General features: G+C 38.5%; 1 protein-coding gene across 1 annotated transcript; it reads left to right on the forward strand.

Annotated features, from left to right (window-relative positions):
* The first annotated feature begins 911 nt into the window (after window positions 1-911).
* On the forward strand, window positions 912-1,553 carry LOC130963064 (uncharacterized). The gene has a single exon (XM_057889212.1). The coding sequence runs from the start codon at window positions 912-914 to the stop codon at window positions 1,551-1,553; it is 642 nt and encodes a 213-aa protein (XP_057745195.1).
* The last annotated feature ends 19,059 nt before the right edge of the window (window positions 1,554-20,612 follow it).

Below are 20,612 nucleotides of genomic sequence, written 5' to 3' on the forward strand. Positions count from 1 at the left end.
GCTTCTTGGCTGGGTTTCCGTGGCACCGTCGCAGCTGCATCCGAACAGTTGGGCTTCGATCCGCTGTTTCGAGATGGTTTCTGAATATCTCGAGCTGCCGGTGTCTGTGGATATTTTCCTTTTCTTTTTCAACCTTACAAACCCTTCGAAGGAAGGGAAACATAAGAAGGGGTTCATGTCCTTTCGATCTGCCCAAGATCGGAGGATTTTTGGCTTGTTTGAGGACTCCTACCACGGGTTCAAAGATAAGTATTTCAAGGTGCGCCCCGTCAAAGGTCGTCATCCTTTCTGGCTGTCGTTAGAAGGGGAACGCCTCATCTCGACATATTGGAGCTTCGGGGCGGGGTTCAATGCCTTTATTAATGTATCCTATAAGGGTATGTCCGCCGTGGACAAGAAGATTGCCGACGTGTTATTGGCAGTCTTCGAGAGGAATCATGTGAATCCTCACCTCCTCATGGGTGATCGGGAAGTCGGTCGGAACTATATTTGTGAGAAGTTTTAACTTGAGCTTTACTTTTTGTTTCTTGCTTTTTTCAATATTCCATTGCGACTAAACAATCTTCCTTTCCTATTACAGTGGGGATGTCTGCCGAGGTGACGGGTCTCCCAGACTTGTTCCAGACCTTTTTATGTGCAAGTGACGATGAAACGGCCAATGAGAAGTCGACTACTCCTCCGGAGGACAAGATCAAGGCCACTTCCGAGCAGGGGGCTGTGGCCGATGAGGTCGGGACCTTGGTTCAGGGTGCCTTGGCTTGCGGCGACAAAGAGGTGCACGTTTTCCCTTTCCGCGAAGTGGTCGGCACTGAGGGTTCGACGTCCAACCCAGTGGCCGACGATGATGTGGAAGAGGTGCCCAGCCTCAAAAGGAGGAAACGTCCAGTAGTCCTGAGGGGGTTCTTACTGTGATGGAGAAAAATTTTGATGCCGGGAATTTCATAGACGCTCAGTTGATTCCTGGCACTGAAGAGCACTTCCACGAGTCATCTCTTGCCGGGCAAGCAAGGTGCATGTATCGTACCCTCCTGCGTGGCGCAGTGATAGCTCGGAAGGCCGAGTTTGAGCTGTCCGGGATGGAATCTCTCCGTAGGAGGTTGGAATCTGCTGGGAAAGCTAATAATGATTTAAAACGCGAAGTTGAGACCCTTCGAGAGCAACTTGCCCAGTCTAATGAGAAGCTCGAGGCTGCCGAGAAGAGAGCCTCCACTGCCGAGAAAACATTGGAGGAGTCTGATGCCACCATTTCCCGGCTTGTCGAGCGGCAAAAGACTTTAGAGGGTCAGGTCGGCGTGGCTCAGGGGCGGGTGATCGCACTGGAGAAAGAGCGAGATGAGGCCGTTTCGTCAAAGGAGGCTTTCGAAGCTGATCTTGCAGGGTGGAAGACAAAGTATAAAGAAGTCGTCAAGCAGGGGAAGGGTGCGATACTGGCGACTGAGGAGGCCCTTAAGGCTCAGGTCAAAATCGTTGTCCCTGACTTCGACATGTCGGCAATTGGTGTCTTCAAGATGATCAAAGACGGCAAGATTGTTGACATGCCTAGTGATGATTAGATTTTTGACGGTTTAGAATTTCACTAATGAAATCTCGTTGTAAAGTATAGTTTCTAAACCAAACAATAATCCTTTCATAGAAAAAGTTGTTTGTCACTAGTACAAACCCCTAAAATTTATAAACCGAAGTATTTAAACCTTGGCTCGTTCTCCCTAGGATTTACAATAAAGTGTCTTGTTATTGGTTTTGAATTATTTTGGGGTTTTGGATAAGAAGCATAAAAAGTAAATGGTAATGAAAAATAAACTAACAACTAACAAAGCTCTTGGCAAGATGTGAGAACTAGAAATCCTATCCTAGTTACCTTTCTCAATTGTGATGAGAATTGTTCATTACTACCACTTAGTTAACCTCTAATCGTGGAGGAAAGTCAAGTGGATGAATCAATTTGATTCCTCAAGTCCTAATCAACTCCTAAAGTCCTAATCAACTCCTAAAGGAATGACTAGCTTTAGAGGCATTCAAATCAATTAGCAACTTCTAATTATCAATCAACAAAAGAATTAGATAACTCAAGAGTCACTAATTACTCTACCTAGGCCAAGAGGAACAAAACCTACACTAAAATCCAACCAAGCATTTCATCAAACACTTGGAAGGCATAAAAGGAAAACATAGTAAATCACAACAAGAAAGAAGTCTAGCAACAATTATTGAAAGAAATTAACAACAACAATCAAAAGAAACACATTTAGTATGAATTACCTTTATTGAATTGAAAGAGAGTAAAAGGAACAATACTAAATCTATAACAAAATACAAGAACAACATAAGAGAGATTATAACAAAAGAATGGAAGAAGAATGAATGTAACTACAAGGAATTGAGGTGTAGAAGTAGAAGAAAATGAATCTAAATCTAGATCTAAGAACTAAACCTAATCCTAATTCTAGAGAGAAGTGAGAGCTTCTCTCTCTAAAACTCTAAAACTAATCCTAAACTAATGGTCACTAACTAATTGTGATTCCTTGATGATAATGATTGTGATGCCTTCCCCTTAATCCTTCATCCTTTTATTCCTTTCCCTTAGCAATTGGCGCCAAAAATGGGTGCAGAAACCCTCTCAAATCGCCAGGCACGTGTTGCCTTAATGAGGTCATGTGCCGTCATCGACGCGTGCGTGCACGGTACGCGTGCGCGTCCCTGGCATGTTTCGCAATGTGCGCGCGAGCACCTTGTGCGCGTGCGCGTGCATGGCCTGGATCAATTCTTTGGCTTTTTGTGCTTCTCTCCACTTGCATGCTTTCTTCCTTGCTCCCTTGATCCATGCCTTACCTATTTCATCCTGGAATTACTAGCAAACACATCAAGGCATCTTATAGAATCAAATAAGAACTAGAATTCATCAAAATAAGGCTTAAAAAGCATGTTTTTACACTTAAGCACAAATACGGGAGAGATTACAAAACCATGCCAATTCATAGGTTAAATGCGAGAAAAGGTCATCAAAATACCCTAAATTCAATACAAGATAAACCGTCAAATTGGAGTTTATCAAACTCCCCACACTTAAACCTTAGCATGTCCTCATGCTAAAATAAGAAGGAACTAAGGGTTATGACATTTATTGAATGCAACTAAACTATATGAATCCTATCTAAATTCAATTCTCTAAGCAAATGGAAATGCTTAGTTCAAACAAATCAATTCCCAAGAGAGCATGTGTAAGCACAAGAGCTAGGCAATGGGAACTAAGTCCAAACCACAATTGTATTGAATTATCGGAAAGAGTTCAAACTTGCAAGAATATAGATAATATGGGTGAACACATGTGATTGAACTTTTGAACCCTCACCGGATGTGTATCCGCTCTATTCACTCAAGTGTTTAAGGGTCAATCCGCTCAATTCTCTTCTAGTCATGTTTTCCAAAATTTGATTTCCTTCTAACAATCTACACTTATTTAATGCATGCATACATTCATCATGAGGTCTTTCATTTAGGTTGTAATGGGGCTAGGGTCAAGGTAGGATCATTTATGGTTAAGTGGACTAGGATTGAATCTTTGATTAGCATAGATCTTCCCACCTAACCTATATAATGACCTATACAATTAAGTACTAATCTAACTACCCATTCTTCACTTTTTCTCATACTCATGCACTTTCTTTTTTTTTTTTTACTTCATTACACTTATGCATTGATTCTTATTGAGCTTCACTTTGGGGCATTTTGTCCCCTTTATGCTTTTTTTTCTTTCTTTCTTCTCTTTTTTTTTTTTCACGTTTATTTCTTTTTCTTTTCATCATTTTTTTCTTTCTTTCAAACTATACACCAGAACATCAATGCATAAGGTTTTACAATTGATCGATACATGAGTATGTTTCCAATTTCTAAACATGAACGTGTACTACCCTTTTTATCCCATCCAATGTTCCCATGCCTCACCAACTTTGAATGATAAACACTCTCACTAGCCTAGGCTAATCAAAGATCCAAACAAGGACTTTTCATTGTTTTCTGCCTTAGGCTTGTAATGTGCTAAAATGGGAATAAGTTGGTTAATCATAGGCTCAACTTGGCTAACAAAGGAATATAAAAGGGTTGGCCATTTGGATAAGTGAGCTCATGAAGTGATGGCCTCAATCATATAAATGCATAAATACAAGAAATAAATGGACATATAGAATCAAGCAAATCAAGGATCATAATCATAGAAAGAGAGCAATTTCACACAAGAATGGAAAATAAGTGGTTATAAAATGTAACCACATCAATAGGCTCAAGTCTCACAAGCTTGTGTTCTCAATTCAATACATGCTTCACAAAGTATGAAATTCAAGCAAGTTTCACCAAAAATTTCTTTCAATCAATATCAATTGGGTAAATGCCCTATATTTAAGCTTCTTGAAAAAATCTCAATGTTTGACTAAGCATCGTTGTGATTGAAAAATCCAAAAATTTCCTTAGTTTACCCTTTTCTTTTTTTTTTTTACTTAAAACCAATTTCTTATGCAAAAAGGGTGACTAGGTATTTGCAATTCAAAGTATGATTTTTAATCACAACCACAAACTAAAAGGAAGATAAGCAAAAGTGCATAAAGAAAAAATCCAACTAAAAGTATGAAATCTAAAAATATCCAAAAATATCCAAAAGCATCAAAATATCTAAAATCTAAAATAAGCAATAAAAGTATCCATAGTAACTAAAAATGCATCAAAATATATACAAAAGATATGCAGAATAGGATAACTAGGAAAGTGTTGAAAAATTCACCGGTCCCCAAATAATGCTACCGGTGCCCTCCCCACACTTAAGATCAAGCATCGTCCTCGATGCTAAACCGGAGGATCAGTGGGAGGTACAACGATAGGCTCTGGCTCAGACTGAGGCTCTGGGACCGGCTCCTCATGAGGCTGATCTGGCTCTGTGGTCTCCGGAGCAACCGGAGGGGCATCCTGCTGAATCGGGGCCTCCGCATCCTCCTCCTGATGATGCCATTTTGATGATTAGATTTTTGACGGTTTAGAATTTCACTAATGAAATCTCGTTGTAAAGTATAGTTTCTAAACCAAACAATAATCCTTTCATACAAAAAGTTGTTTGTCACTAGTACAAACCCCTAAAATTTATAAACTGAAGTATTTAAACCTCGGGTCGTTCTCCCTAGGATTTACAATAAAGTGTCTTGTTATTGGTTGTGAATTATTTTGGGATTTTGGATAAGAAGCATGAAAAGTAAATGGTAATGAAAAATAAACTAACAACTAACAAAGCTCTTGGCAAGATGTGAGAACTAGAAATCCTATCCTAGTTACCTTTCTCAATTGTGATGAGAATTGTTCATTACTACCACTTAGTTAACCTCTAATCGTGGAGGAAAGTCAAGTGGATGAATCAATTTGACGTAGGAAATGATTTCTTATGTTTTGTATAACTTCATGAAACTTTTGTAAGTTGTTTTGTTTAACTCTCGTGAACAATAGTTTTTTGGGTCGTTTGCCCGTCTTACTGTAGTTAATACTTTCCTGTTCATCTGGTTGTGTCGCCATTTATATTCACCGTTATTGGTTTGTTGTTCACACTCGTTTTACCGTATTGATGGTATTCTGGCTGAGCCAGGTCGTGGCTTTTTAGTGTAGCCGTTTGCTATTGCGATAGTTGACGGGCTCCCGGGGTGATCAGTCCTGGGGCCGCATGTCATCGTCGCGTTGTGTGGAGTTCATTTGCGCAATGGATTGTCCAAGAAAAGTGAACAAAACAAAACTTTTGACAAGTATATTTTAGTCGGTAATTGCACAAAAGGTCTATAAGCCATGGCGAAAAGTACAATTTCATGGATTGACTACTTAGCTTGATTGGTCGGTAAATCGTCACGCGTGCTAGGAGTAAAACCTTCTCAAGTTGTTCGCGTTTCACGTTCTTGGGATCTCTTTGCCATTGAGCCTTTCCAACTTGAAGGCGCCTTTGCCAATCACCTCTTTAACTCTGTAGGGACCTTCCCAGTTTACTGTCAGTTTGCCCTCTCCCGGGGTCAGCAAGCCGATGTCGTTACACCTTAGGACGAGGTCGTTTGGTTCAAACTCTCTTCTGAGCACTTTGGTGTTGTAGCGCAGGGCCATTCTTTGCTTCAGTGCTGTTTCCGTCAGGTGGGCCATCTCTCTGGCTTCATCTATTAGGTCCTTCTCCACAGCTTCCCCCACTCCCTTCAAAAGTAGTCGTGGGCTCAGCTCCCCGATCTCCACGGGTATTACCGCGTTTAACCCGTATGTTAGTCGGAAGGGGGTCTCCTTAGTGGATGACTGCTTGGTTGTGCGGTAGGACCAGAAAACTGAGGCGAGCTCGTCGGCCCAAGCACCTTTTTTTATCATCCAGCCGCTTCTTAAGTCCTAACAGGATGATCTTGTTTGCGGACTCAACCTGTCCGTTTGTTTGGGGGTGTTCCACTGAGGAGAACTTTTGTCTTATACCCAGGCCGGTGAGGAACTCCGTGAACTTTTTGTCGGTAAATTGTGTCCCGTTGTCCGAGATAACGACCTCCGGGATGCCGAACCATGTTATCACTTGCCTCCACATGAACTTCCTTCAATTGGATGAGGATATGCTGGCCAGGGGCTCGGCCTCTATCCATTTGGTGTAGTAGTCAATGGCGACTATGAGGTACTTGACTTGTCCTGGACCAACCGGGAAGGGCCCCAAGAGGTCGACTCCCCATTGTGAGAATGGCCGGGAAGACGTTAACAAGTTTAGCTCGAAGGCCAGTGCTTTGTGAAAATTGGCGTTCTCTTCACACTTGACGCACTTTCTAATGAATTCTTTAGAGTCTACCATCATTGATGGCCAATAGTATCCAGCTCGGATTAATTTTCTTGCTAGGGCTTTGCCCCCTATGTGATGGCCGCAACACCCTTCATGGACTTCCCTGAGGACGTAGTCCGTTTGGTCGGGGTGTAGGCATTTCAATAGGGGCTGGTTGAGTCATTTTCTGAACAACTGACCCTGGATGATCGCGTACTTGGCTGCTTCCCTTCTCAGTTTCTTAGCATCTTTTTTGTCGTCGGGGAGCTTGCTGTTTTCTAAGAAGCTGGTGATGGGGTCTAACCATGAGGGGCTTAGCCTTGACAGGTGCAGAGTACTGATGGCTCCCTCATCATACCTTGGATGAGAGATCGGTTGCCTTCTCCCGATTTTGTGCTGGCTAGTTTTGATAGGAGATCTGCCCGTGTGTTCCTTTCTCTTGGAACGTGGTGGATCGTGACCTCCTCAAACTTCTGGCTCAAATCCTTGACTTTCTCTAAGTACTTTTGTAGTAGCGAGTCCCTGGCTTGGTAGCTCCCGTTTACTTGGGAGGTGACGACTTGTGAATCGCTGCATATTTCCAACCTTGTCGCTCCAACTTCCGTTGCTAGGGCTAAGCCCCCTATGAGGGCTTCGTATTTTGCTTGGTTGTTCGAGACGGGGAATTCAAACTTGATCGACTGCTCGTATACGACCCCGGCTGGGCTTTCTAGGATAATCCCGGCGCCCCCGGACGTCTGATTGGAGGCTCCATCCACGTGGAGCCTCCACCGTGTGCCCGTCTCTTCGGTTGGATCTCCTGTCACTTCTACCAGGAAGTCTGCCATCGCTTGCGCCTTGATTGCTTGCCGGGGTTCAAATCGTATGTCATATTGGGAAAGTTCAATGGACCAAGTCATCATCCTTCCCGCCAAATCGGGTTTTTGAAGTACTTGTCGGATTCCTTGGTCCGTCCTTATGACAATCTGGTGACCTTGGAAATATTGTTTTAACCTCCGCGAAGAGGTCAAGAGTGCCAGAGCTAGCTTTTCCAGTTTGCTGTACCTTAGTTCCGCCCCTTGTAGGGCTCTGTTCATGAAATAGACTGGCTGTTGAGCCCTTCCTTCTTCTCGTATCAAAACCGTGGCCATGGCTTCTCCTGTTATGGTGAGGTATAGGTATAACGGCTCCCCGGCCTTTGGCTTCCCGAGCACAGGGGGTGTTGCTAGGATTTCCTTGAAGTGTCTAAAAGCTTCCTCGCATGCGGGCGTCAATTCAAATGCTATCCCTTTCCTCATGAGGTTAAAGAAGGGTAGGGCTTTTGTTGCCGAAGCTCCGAGAAAACGGGATAACGAGGTGAGTCGACCTGCCAATCTCTGGACGTCCTTGACACAACCCGGACTCTTCATCTGGAGTATCGCTTGGCATTTCTCAGGGTTGGCTTCTACCCCCCCTTTGGGTTATCATAAATCCTAAGAACTTTCCAGCTTCCATGGTGAAGGCACATTTGAGGGGATTGAGCCTCATACCGTATTGTCGGAGAGACGCGAATACATTTGCCAGGTCATTCAGGAGGTCGTCTGGTCGCGCAGTCTTCGTGAGGATGTCGTCTACATAGACTTCCACTGTCTTGCCTATGAGGTCGTGAAATATTTTGTTCATCAGCCTTTAGTATGTTGCCCCTGCGTTTTTTAGGCCGAACGGCATCACCCTGTAACAGAAGGTTCCCCCAGGCGTTATAAATGTTGTCTTGTCGTCGTCGGGTCGGTGCATCGGTATCTGATTGTAGCCGGAGTAGGCATCCATGAAGCTCAGATACCGGTAGCCCGCCGCCGTGTCGACGAGTGCATCTATGTTGGGGAGGGGGAAACAATCTTTAGGGCATGCCTTGTTGAGGTTGGAGTAGTCTACGCACATTCTCCATTTGCCGCTGTGCTTTTTTACCAAAACTACATTCGAAAGCCAGGTCGAGTAGTCTAGTTCCCGTATGAAACCTGCTTCTAAGAGGCTAGCCGTCTGCCTGGCCACCTCCTCTGCCCTCTCCCGCGACATCTTTCTCCTTCTCTGGGCTACTGGGCGGGCTTTCGATTTGACGGCTAGGTGGTGTGACATGACTTTGGGGTCTATGCCCGGCATGTCGGCCGGTGTCCAGGCGAACAAATCCCCATTGGCCCTGATCATTTCTACCAGAGGCTCCTTCAATTCATGTGGAAGGTTTCTATTGACAAACGTGAACTTTTCCTCCGTGTCACCGATCCTGAACTTTTCCAGGTCCCCATCTGGTTCCGGTCTGGGCTTGTCGTCAACCCTAGCATCTAAGTCAGCCAGGAACACCCTCGACGCCTCTTTAGATTTCTTCCTTAGGGAGAGGCTGGCATTGTCGCAAGCGACCGCCGTTTCTAGATATCCCCTTATGGACCCTATAGATCCGTCGTCGGTAACAAACTTCATGACTAGTAGCTTTGTGTTGATTATCGCTTCAACATCGTTAATCGTCTTCCTCCCCAAGATGATGTTGTAGGCTGTGGAATCTCGGAGAACCACGAACTCAGCCATTGCCGATCTTCGGCCTTGAGCCTGTCCCACGGAAATCGGCAGGGATATCACTCCATCTGGCTTGATGAAGTGGTCGCCTAACCCGATGACCCCGTGCTGGTGAGTCAATAGGTCGGCGTCCCTTAACCCCAGTGCGTCGAACACGTTGCGGAACATAATGTTCGAGTCTGCCCCCGTGTCGACAAGGATTCATTTGACGAGGCCGGTTCTCACTCTAGCCGTGATGACCATGGGTGGGTTTTCAGGGGCCTCGTCGAACCATTGATCTTCCGGGCCGAAAGAGATAGATGGGGGCTTCTTAGATCCTCGCACCAGCGAGGAGGAGACCGCCAGGACCTTGGCGTATTTCTTGTGCGCCGATCTCGACCTTGGCACGGTGTTTTTGGCAGTTACTACGTTTATCACGGTGAGACCGTGGTCTTTGTCTTCTGGCTCTTGTCGCCGCTTTGCCGACCGGGTCTTGCCTTCCTCGTCTTGGTCATGATGTCGCCTCCTCGGCTCCCTTATAAGATGGGAGAATTCTGTTAGTTTACCGTCCCTTATCGCTTGTTCTAGTGCATCCTTCAGGTCAAAGCAGTCCTGTGTTTGGTGCCCATAGCCCTTGTGGTAGTCACAGTAGAGGCTCTTGTTTCCCCCAGTATGGTCATTGAGTGGTTGGGGCTTCGACAAGATTCCTTTCTCGGCTATTTGCTGATAAACTTCCATGATGGGAAGAGTGAGTGGAGTGTAGTTGGTGAATTTCCCGATCCGGGAAAACGGTCTGGGTGCCTTGCTCGGCCCTTCCTCTCTGGCTTGCTCTTTTTGTCTTTCTCCGAGACCTTGTTGCCTAGGTTGATTGTAGGAGGAGTGCCGTTTATTGGCAGTCACGACCTGGCTGACTTTTTCGTCATTTATGTATTCCTTAGCTACCGTTTGGATCTCGTGCATCGTCCAAACCGGTTTCGTGGTGAGGTGTTTTCGGAAATCCTCGTTGAGGAGGCCGTTCGTCAGACAGAGGCTGGCCACCGAGTCGGTTAAGCCGTCAATTTCTAAGCATTCGTCGTTGAACCGGTCTAGGTATTTTCTGGTCGGCTCCCCGGGCCTTTGGGTTATCCCAAGCAGGTTGATCGGGTGCTTTACCTTTGCTATTCATGTTGTGAATTGAGCTAAGAAGGCACGGCTGATGTCCGAAAACCCATAGATGGATCCCTGCGGGAAGCCGTTAAACCACCGGAACACAGGTCCTGCCAGGGTGACCGGGAAGGCCCGGCACCTCACCTCGTCTCCTACTCCCTCCAGATTCATTCTAGCCTCGAAGGTCGTAAGGTGTTCCAGAGGGTCTTGGGTTCCATCGTACCTCATGTTCGTTGGTTTGTCGAAGTGCTTCGGCAACCGGACTTCGAGGATGGATCGATGGAACGGGATGGCGCCCATTATCACGAGTCGCCGTGTCCTCACGGGCCTCTCTTCTCCGTCTTCGCGATCTTGTCCCGTGAGGCGCGTTTCCTTGCCTCGGAAGTAGATGATTGTGTCGTTTCGTCTTCTCGGGATAGGCGAATCTTCTCGGGTGCTTTCCGCTTCCGTTCTGGAAGCGGAGGCGTGCCGGGGGCGACTCCGGTGGGAATCTCTCTCTCGGCTTTCAGGAGACGGGGAGTAGCTAGGGTCGGTGGTTCGTCGATCATGCTCCTGATCGGCTAGTTGTTGTTCCAGGTTCTGGACCCTATGGCGTAGCTCTTGCATTATTCTGGCACTGTCACCGCCAGTTCCTCCGAAGGGTCGCGTCTCTCGCGTCTTTGTGCGTGGTTCGGTGCGTTGCCGGGGGACCTTCGTCGCCCTCCCGGTGAGGCGACAGAGGCTGCCCCCTCTGCGTCGGCTGTTCGGCCTTGGTCTCCAATGCCCAGCACGACGTCCATTTAGGCGTTCCCACAGACGGCACCAATGTTTGGTTTGTTGGTTGCCAGACGATTCGGGTGGAGATTTGAGGTGGCGGGAACTCCTCGTCCGGAGCGATTGTGCTGGGACCGGATCTGCTGGGTAGCCGAACTCTCGTTGTGAAAGGTGGGGGTGTCACCTGCAAAGACACTTCGGCACTCTAGTCAGTTAGTGTGCAGGCGAAAAATAGGTTAGGTGAAATGTGTGGCGTACCTTGGGGTAGGACTGGACTCCCCATATATACTGTGTCAGGGGTGGGCCCCGCAAGGGCAGAGTCCACCTTCCTCGAAGCTTCCTTAGACAGCTGTGATGAGGAGCTGCCCTGGACATGTGTTCAGGTCGGACTTCATGTGCTTTTCGCCCGACCGTCCGGGTCGGGGGGTCTATGGGTCGGGTTGGCCCATATTGCTTTGGGCCAGGCCGTAACACTGGTCAATAATAATGATGATTCTCTAAAAATTTCTCTTATCTAGACTATGATATTTTTCTCAAATAATTCTTGTAAGTACCATTTTTAAGTTTTTTTTTTAATTCTTGTTCCCTTTTGTTTCCTTCTCTCAAACTTATTGTTGAGGGAATTATACACCAAAGATAATCTCCTATATATTCATCCCTCTTTAATGGATCTATGATTAGATTAATACATAATATATATGTATGTATTATTCAAGTTTAGTGAATTAAATATAGGATAAAGTACTATTTTAACGAGGTTTTAGGATGGATAGTTATTTTAGATAGAAAAGTAATAGAAATTTTATTTCATTAATTTTAGCGGTAAGGCAATAGAAGATTGCAGCGTCAATTAATAATAGAATCAACCATATCAATGAAGAATCAGAAAAAAATCATAAAAAACAATTTTTAACTGTTTCGGTTATTTTTTCTTTTTTTCCCCCTTAATTTTGGAGGTTTTCTTTATGTGAAGGGATGTGGTGAAAAAAAATAGAATAGAACTTACCATTGTAGATTTTTCTGTCAGGAATTGATCGAGGTCCTCCACGACCATCACTATTGATTTCAACCTCGTCTATTGTAGGAGTAATTTCGACTTCATGACAAGAGTTTTAAAGGTGCATGTTGGGTTATGGATGGTTGAAAAAGTAAGTTGAAGTTGAGGGTGGGATAATTTGAGAATTTTGTTAAAAGATCAACAAAAAATTATAGTTTAGATATTTTTATGGTACGGAACCCATTTTTCATAGATACAACATTAATTTTCTTAATTTATTATGGATAATTTTGTTAATGTTCGTGAACAGATACTTTTAGTAATTTTTTCTAATAATATAATGACAATTAACCGTAAATGATGATTGTTCATGGAATCATTAATTTTAAAAGGGCGCGCTACACATCTATGTAACCATGTAATCAAGTTGGCCCATGTCCAAATAGAGTCACACGCATTAATGATGAGTGAAAACACGCACGCAAAAACCCTTCGTTACTTCGCGCTCATTATGAAAAAACGTTACTTTTTTCTCAACACGAAACCACTCCTTCTCTTCGAATCTCTCTCAAAATCACTCAAACAGTCAAACTTCAGTCACGTTCTCTGTGAAAATCACTACTGAAGAAGAATCGCGAGAAGATTTGGCAAGGAACAACCAGGAACGAACGAAAACAGCAACAGAGATTCACCTTCCTCCTCCTCCTCATTCTCTTCCTTCTTTTTCGCATTCCTTCTTCTTCACGTGTTTTCTCCTTATCTTCATTTTTTTGTTGTTATTGCTGCTGTATTTTTTTGTCTTTTCCTCTTTCTCTCCCTGGTGAAGAAGCTTAGAAGGTGAGGAGGAAGAGTTTTGAATTGTGCAGAACAGAAATGAACCGAAATTGCCAACTCCACTGAACCGAACATCATTCATGTGCTGAATAAAACGTCATAAATATTTAATCATCAAGAAAAATATTTCTACATACACAAGGACTCAATTGAACATACTAACAATCAAGTAAATAAAAATGAGCAACTCCACTGAATCGAGCAACATTCATGTGCTGAATAAAATGTCATAAACATTCAATCATCAAGAATAGCATTTTTTCATGCAAAAGAAGTTAACTGAATACATAACAATCAGGTGAACCGAAAGGGTCAACACCACTGAACCCAACACCAATCATGTGCTGAATAAACGTGATAAGCATTCAATCAGTAAGAAAAATATTTCTGTATGCACAAAGACTCAATTGAACACATTAATAATCAAGTGAATCAAAATGAGCAACTCCACTTAACAGAGTAAAATGTTGGTGATGTTGGTGATGATTATAACGAAAGAAGAAGAAGAAAAAGAAGAAGGAGGAAGAGGAGAAAGAGGAAAAGAAATAATATTCTTGTTGATTAAAAGTTGATCACTATTTATTCACCACATGAACATTGTTCGGTTCGGTGGCCTTTGTGATTTTGATTCACCAGATGAATGTTGTTCGGTTCGGTGGCCTCCTTTTAATTTGTTCACTGTTTAAGATTATTGTGATAGCATGCAGCAATCATTTCCTAACTGTCTCAACGTAATAACCTCATTCAACTGATTTGATGTTGAATCATTCATTGTTTCCATTCTTATTACATTGAATTCAATGCAGATCAATAATGAAGAATGCGAGCAGAGAAGAGAAACGCAAACAAAGGAGAACGATGAATTTTATTAGGTTGAAGAAAAAGAAGAAGAGTGCGAACAGAGAAGAAGAAGAACGAAAACGCGAGAAGAGAACAAAGTTTACGTTGAGAAAGGTTTATCACGCAGCAGAAGGTTTACATTATATACGTTATATGAGACAGCTGTATAACAAATACGTAAGAGAATTGGAAAGGCGCGTCTGATTGATGTTACTTGAATAGATTGAATGAAAAAATTACATGAATGTAGAGTTTTTCTCTAATTTTAATTGCAGCATAAATAAAAATATAAAGTTCTATATAACTTGTTATACATAATTATACATGCTTCTGAAATAAAATAAATCTGTTTTGATAATAACTTTTTTATAATAAAGTTCAATCCATTAGAGTTTTTGAAACCCTGGCCAATAATAGTGATGATTCACTAAAAATTTCTCTTATCTAGACTATGATATTTTTCTCGAATAATTCTTGTAAGTACCATTTTTAAGTTTTTTTTTTAATTCTTGTTTCCTTTCTGTTTCCTTCTCGCAAACTTATTATTGAGGGAATTATACACCAAAGATAATCTCCTATATATTCATCCCTCTTTAACGGATTTATAATTAGATTAATACATAAATATGTATGTATTATTTAAGTTTAGTGAATTAAATATAGGATAAAGTACTATTTTAAAATAACATCAATATAATTTTATTGTCAAAAACATTTAAAATAACATCAACATAATTTTATTGTCAAATTCTTTATTTACACTTAATGGAGATGATGATATTTATGGTTAATATTTATCTATTTTTATTTTTATATTAATAAAATAAAAGATAACACACATGATCTAAAAATAAAATTATTTAATTTTTATTGTTTTACTAATTATGAAAATTTTAAATATAAAAAATACTCAATTATTATAAAAATTATTAAGAGTCTTAATTAATTTAAATATAAATTTTTTAAAATTAAATTTAACTATTTTTAATAAAATAATTTCTAAAGATAAAATTAATTTTTGTGCTAACAACCTTGTTAAAATTATGCATAAATTGTTATTGTCTTCGTAAAAAGAATACTAAATTGTTAATAATTGATGAGACCAAAGATTATTTATACATTTTATGATTTACAATTTCAGTTATGAATGATAATATCAATAAAGAAATAATTGTTATTTAACTAATAATTTTTAAATTTATACTTTGAGAAGATCATAAAAAAGATGTAATTATTTAAACTTGAATGATATTTTAATATTTATATTGAACTATAATTATGTTTTAGTGTGTTTATTTATATTTTATTTATTATTTAATTATAAAATGATTATTTAGGATGTTAAAAATTTAAAATCTAATTTAATTCAATATGATCAAATTTAAATTTAATTATAAAATATATCAAAAGTGAAAATAATTTGCATTGGTTTTAAACTAAATTTTAAGTTTAACTTTCAAAATTTATCTAATCTAATTCAAATAAATTATCTTTTTATTTTTATAATTAAATTAAATAATTTTATTTTTAGATCATATGTGTTATATTTTGTTTTATTAATATAAGAAAAAAAATAAATAAATATTATTTTAACAAAAAAGATTTTTTATAAACTGTATGTATCCGAATACACTGACAGAAATTTTGTTGTGACTTTATTCCTGGTACAGTGCACCTAGTTTATGTAAAATTTTAAATTACATGTATCTTAGATACAGAGTATTTGAATTGTGCTGTGCTTTTTATAATTTTAATGATTCTATACTCGAGATGTATAAAATTTATGCAAATACATAAAATACGTTATAAATTATATATTTCTATAAATATTACATTTAAAAAATTTAAATAAAAAAATCCCAAATTCTTTCTTATCTAGCGGCTAATATTAAATTCTCTTTCGAATACATTTAATTATTATATAGAAGCATAATTTTACATTTTACATCTATCTAATAAATTCATGCCTACAAAGATGAAGGTAATTCCATAGAATGATAATAAAAATTGAAAGATACCAACAAAGAAATATCCATTCATTTTCATAGACAAACTTCTCTTCTCTGTATTCGGCAAGCTCCTTCCTTCCACTAATTTGAAGTATACCTGTAATAATAATTCGTAATTCAATTCAAAACAAAAATCATAAATAACATAATAGAATAATAAAATAGTAATAAAACTCAGACAAAACCAAAGTATAAAATCATTACTTTATTTTCTCTTTTGATTGATTTTAAACAGATAGATGATTGAAATAGACACCAATTTAGTAAAAAGTCATAGATTAACTTAGATTAACAATGATATTTGAAAATTCAAAATTAAATTATTAAGTTAAACTAAACTAACCTTGATATATGCAAGATGGAGGGTTATCAAAATCAGACAAAGAGAGGTGTTTATAGGCAAGACCAATATCAATGATAATGAGACCTGATGATGGATCTGTAACTATGATGCCCTTAACTGGTAGCCAAATGAAAAGCTCTTCTTGATACATGCCTTCAAATACTTTCAGTTGTCCAAAACTCAAGTTAGTTCTTACCACACTGTTGAAAAACACTCTTGTTTCATATTGAGCGAGACAAGGGTGATGCATTTGGACCTTTAAAAAGCCAGTTTCATCCAAGGTATAGGATTTGACATTGTTTGGAAACAGTCCCGCTGGAAGACCATAGCTACGGAGAACGTCATGTACTGAGTAATAAATGTACTCATTGGATGTCATTGTGTAAGGGATAAGGAGAACTAAAATGAGAAAAAGGAAAGAAAATGAAAGTGTTGACATCAGAGACATCGTGATAAAAATGGATTTGAGATTAGATTTTAAGGTTTTGGAGTTGAAATTTGAGGTTTTTATACACTTTTAACGAGGTTTTTGAGTACTGTGTACTCTAGTGTGATTGAAAGTGTGAGTGATTGAAAGTGTGAGTGCCAGAAAGCATTGTTTGTGAAATCATAGCTGGAACCATTTGGGATTACCATGTTATTATCATTTTCATTTGCATTATTTATTACGTCTAGAACCATCTGACATTGCAGTATTTACGCCTCTGGCTTGCCTTTTTTTGGGTAAAGTACAAATTACTTTGAAAATTTAGATATAATTACTTTTGATTTGTGTGAAAGATATTTAGCTAAATTACTTTTCCTTCATCCATTTTAAATTAAAGGTCTACTTTTAAAATTTTACCTTTTCCATAAATAATTGTCCCTCAATCAATCAATTTGGGATATATTTAAAATGAGTACAACAATTATGTGTTTATTGAATATCATATTTATATAGATTATTACATTTTATTAGATAAAAATCAAAAGCTAATATAAAGAAAGAGTATTGATGGACTCTAATAAATACAAAATATTTTAGTACATAAATAAATACTTTAAGACACAATATTTTAAATAGCAACATAATCTTTTATTCTTAAATAATTAATATAAAATATATGAATATTTTTTATTCATTAAGATAAATTATTATACAAAATTTTTTTATAATATTAAAAAATTATATTAAAATAATATTTTAAACTGTAACATAAGGAAGATTTATTGATTATAAAGGATCATTAGGAAGATTTAATTATTATAAAGGACCATTAGGAAGATTTAATTATTAAAAAGGACCTTTAATTTTAAAATTATTTAGAAAGACTTATTTTATAATATTTAAAAAAAATACCAAATTTTTGTTGTGAAGAGACAAATATATCCTTACATTATTTTTTTATTTATTTCTTTTTTTAACATAATTTTTTTCTAATTATCTATGACACTCAAATCCTTATTCTTCATCTATAACTTATAGAGACATTTGTTGCTGCCAATCACAAAATGTAAGACCTGGGAAGTTGATTTTCTAATGCTGCATTTGGTATATCCTTGCAGAAACATTACTATTGAGTAACATGTTTCTTTCAAACTCGTTTTTAGATTTTAATGTCTCTTCCCTCATTATTGGTTATTTATTGTTTTATATTTTTGCATAGACATGGAATCTACTGTTCGTCGACAAATTTTTTGTTATTTTCACGTTGGAGGTAATATTGAAGTTGTACCAAACCAGAAAATCATTTATCATGGAGGAAAAATCATAGGAGAGCTAATTGAAGTAGGATGCACGCATTCAAATTTAATACATAAGATATGGCTTCGAACCAAGAAAAATATGCAGAATAAATGGATTACCTACACAGTCAAATTTAATCAATCTCAACTCATAGATCTCATTGATACTGATAGTGTTAACCAATTGATCACATTCAATGATGACAACGTTCATGACAGGTATGTATTCCAACTGGGTTATCTTTTTATAAATTTTATCATATTAGTGATTAGCGAATTGTTATGAAAGTAATTTAATTTTTTTATGATTAGTACACTATCAAGTAATTCAACTCAAGGAGTCGACGTCTTTACTAATATTGATGGTCAAAATCCATTGACACAAATTCTATGTACAACCCAACTTGTCCCTACACTTCAGGTTATCAATGGTTCTGCTAAGTGGAATGATCTTATAAAGGAAGAAGGATATATTTTTCAAAATGCAAGTAAGCTGAGGAAAGTATTATTTGAATATGGTATTGCTCATAAGTTTACATACAAGTTCTTAAAGAACAGTTCAGGTAAAATAATTTGTATCTACAAGGTTGAAGGTTGTCCGTGGAAATTGTCGGCTTATGCTATAGGAAAAAAGTACTTCGTTCCTCGTGGTGAGACATTTTATCAAGAATCATAAGCACTCAGCTCAAGATGTATTGGAGAGTACTCACTCTTTTAGATCTAATTTGGTGTCTTCAATTATTGTCGACAAGTTGAGATTAACTCCTGACAAGTTGCCTAATGACATACGAAATGATATTTTCAAGGAATACGGATTTTCACTAACATATCACCAAGCTTGGGCTGCAAAGGAGAAAGCATTAGCTGAAATTAATGGTGTACCTAAAGATTCATATATGCTAATTCCTTGGATATGTAATTGTTTAGTGAAAACTGATCCACAAACTGTTGCAAAATGGACATGCTCTCCTGGTTTTTAATTTCAAAAGCTTTTTGTTGCATATGGGTGTTGTGTGACAGGTTTTCTTCGTGGAGTAAGGCCTATATTATTTATTGATGGTTGCCACTTAAGTGGTCCATACAAGGGAACTCTTCTAGCTGCCTCTACATGCGATGCAAATAATGATTTATTTCCGATTGCGTATGCAATTGTTAGTACTGAAAATAATGAGAATTGGCTTTGGGTCATATCTAATTTAAAAGAACTAACTGGGTCAATTCTAGTTACGTTAATATCTATAGGCATCCATCAATTATTGCAGCTGTGGAGCAAGTATATGACAGGGATAGACATGCTTATTGTTATCGACATGTGAAAGAAATTTTTTGTGCAGAAACTAAAAAGTTACAGAGGGAAATACGCGGTGAAGTAAAAGAAGATGCAAAAAAGCTATTAGACACAGTTTGTTATACCCGTTTTGGCACAGATTTTACAGAAGCTGTGGAACAACTGCATTTTCACCAGAACTTACAAATTGGTTAGAGATTAAAGGAGATATTAACAAATGGACAAAGTCTCAATTTCCTCATCGACGATGGGACCTCATAACTACTAATGTAGCTGAATCATTTAATTCATGGATAAGAAAAGAGATGACTCATAGTATTTGTGCTTTAATAACAGAGCATAGAGACAAACTTGCAAATCTGTTATATATTGCAAAGTTAGAGATGACTAAATGGAAGAATGAAGTTGGGCCAAAGATTGATAAAATATTGATGGAGCATGTAGCTAGAAGTGAGTTTCTTAAAGCAGTGAGATATGTAGATCATAATGTTATGGTTAGAAGGTCAAATGTTGATGTATGTGTGAATCTATTACGCAAAGAATGTACATGTCTTGAATGGAAAATGACTGAAATTCCATGTCCACATGCTTGTGCTGCAATTAAATTATTACATGGTAACATCTACACCTATGTAGAGGAGTGCTATCTGAAAAGTTGACAAGAAAAGATTTATGCGAACAGTATGATCCCAATTGAAACTCATGACATGCCTGATGTCAACAACCTGACCTTAATAGACTGGGAGAATAATATTTTTCTTATGCCACCTACAACAACTCGTCCTCCAGGAAGACCATGCAAGAAGCGCCAAGAGTCACAATTTCAAGATGTGCATGTTTACAAATGTAGCTGATGTGATCAGAGTGGTCATAATCGTTCTAAATGTAGAAATCCTAATCCAAACAAAATATGAATTTTTTTAGGTAGTTCTAACTTTATAGATTGTCATATTTAGAATTGCAATATTGGTTTTTCTTAAGTTATGCATATTAGGTGATTCTGCTAAGTTTCTTAATTGTATTTGTGAAAGTCTACACTTAAACTTTATAGTTTTACTTTGATTTTAATAGCGTTTCTGCAAATATACACTTGAATTATGCAACAGGTTTGGCTTTGGTCTATTATGCAAATCTGCACTAAAGTTGCAGTATTTAGTAAATAAAAATCTGTAATTTAATTTTTTCTATGATTTTGCACTAATATTTTGTAATTTTCTGCACAAACTCTGCAATTTTACACTAAAATTGTGTAACTCTGCTCATTGTTAAACAAAACAATCTTAGAAAAAGAAACACTTTCTATAAAATTTTCAATTAATATTTTTATTACAAGTTAAAGATCCAATGAATTATTGTGCTTCCATACCAGTCTTCCAATAAAA

Source organism: Arachis stenosperma, chromosome 2 (genome assembly GCF_014773155.1).
Source record: "Arachis stenosperma cultivar V10309 chromosome 2, arast.V10309.gnm1.PFL2, whole genome shotgun sequence".
NCBI lineage: Eukaryota > Viridiplantae > Streptophyta > Magnoliopsida > Fabales > Fabaceae > Arachis > Arachis stenosperma.

Excerpts from the sequence above, each read along its gene's own strand:
- LOC130963064 (XM_057889212.1), top strand. The coding sequence starts at position 912 with ATGGAGAAAAATTTTGATGCCGGGAATTTCATAGACGCTCAGTTGATT.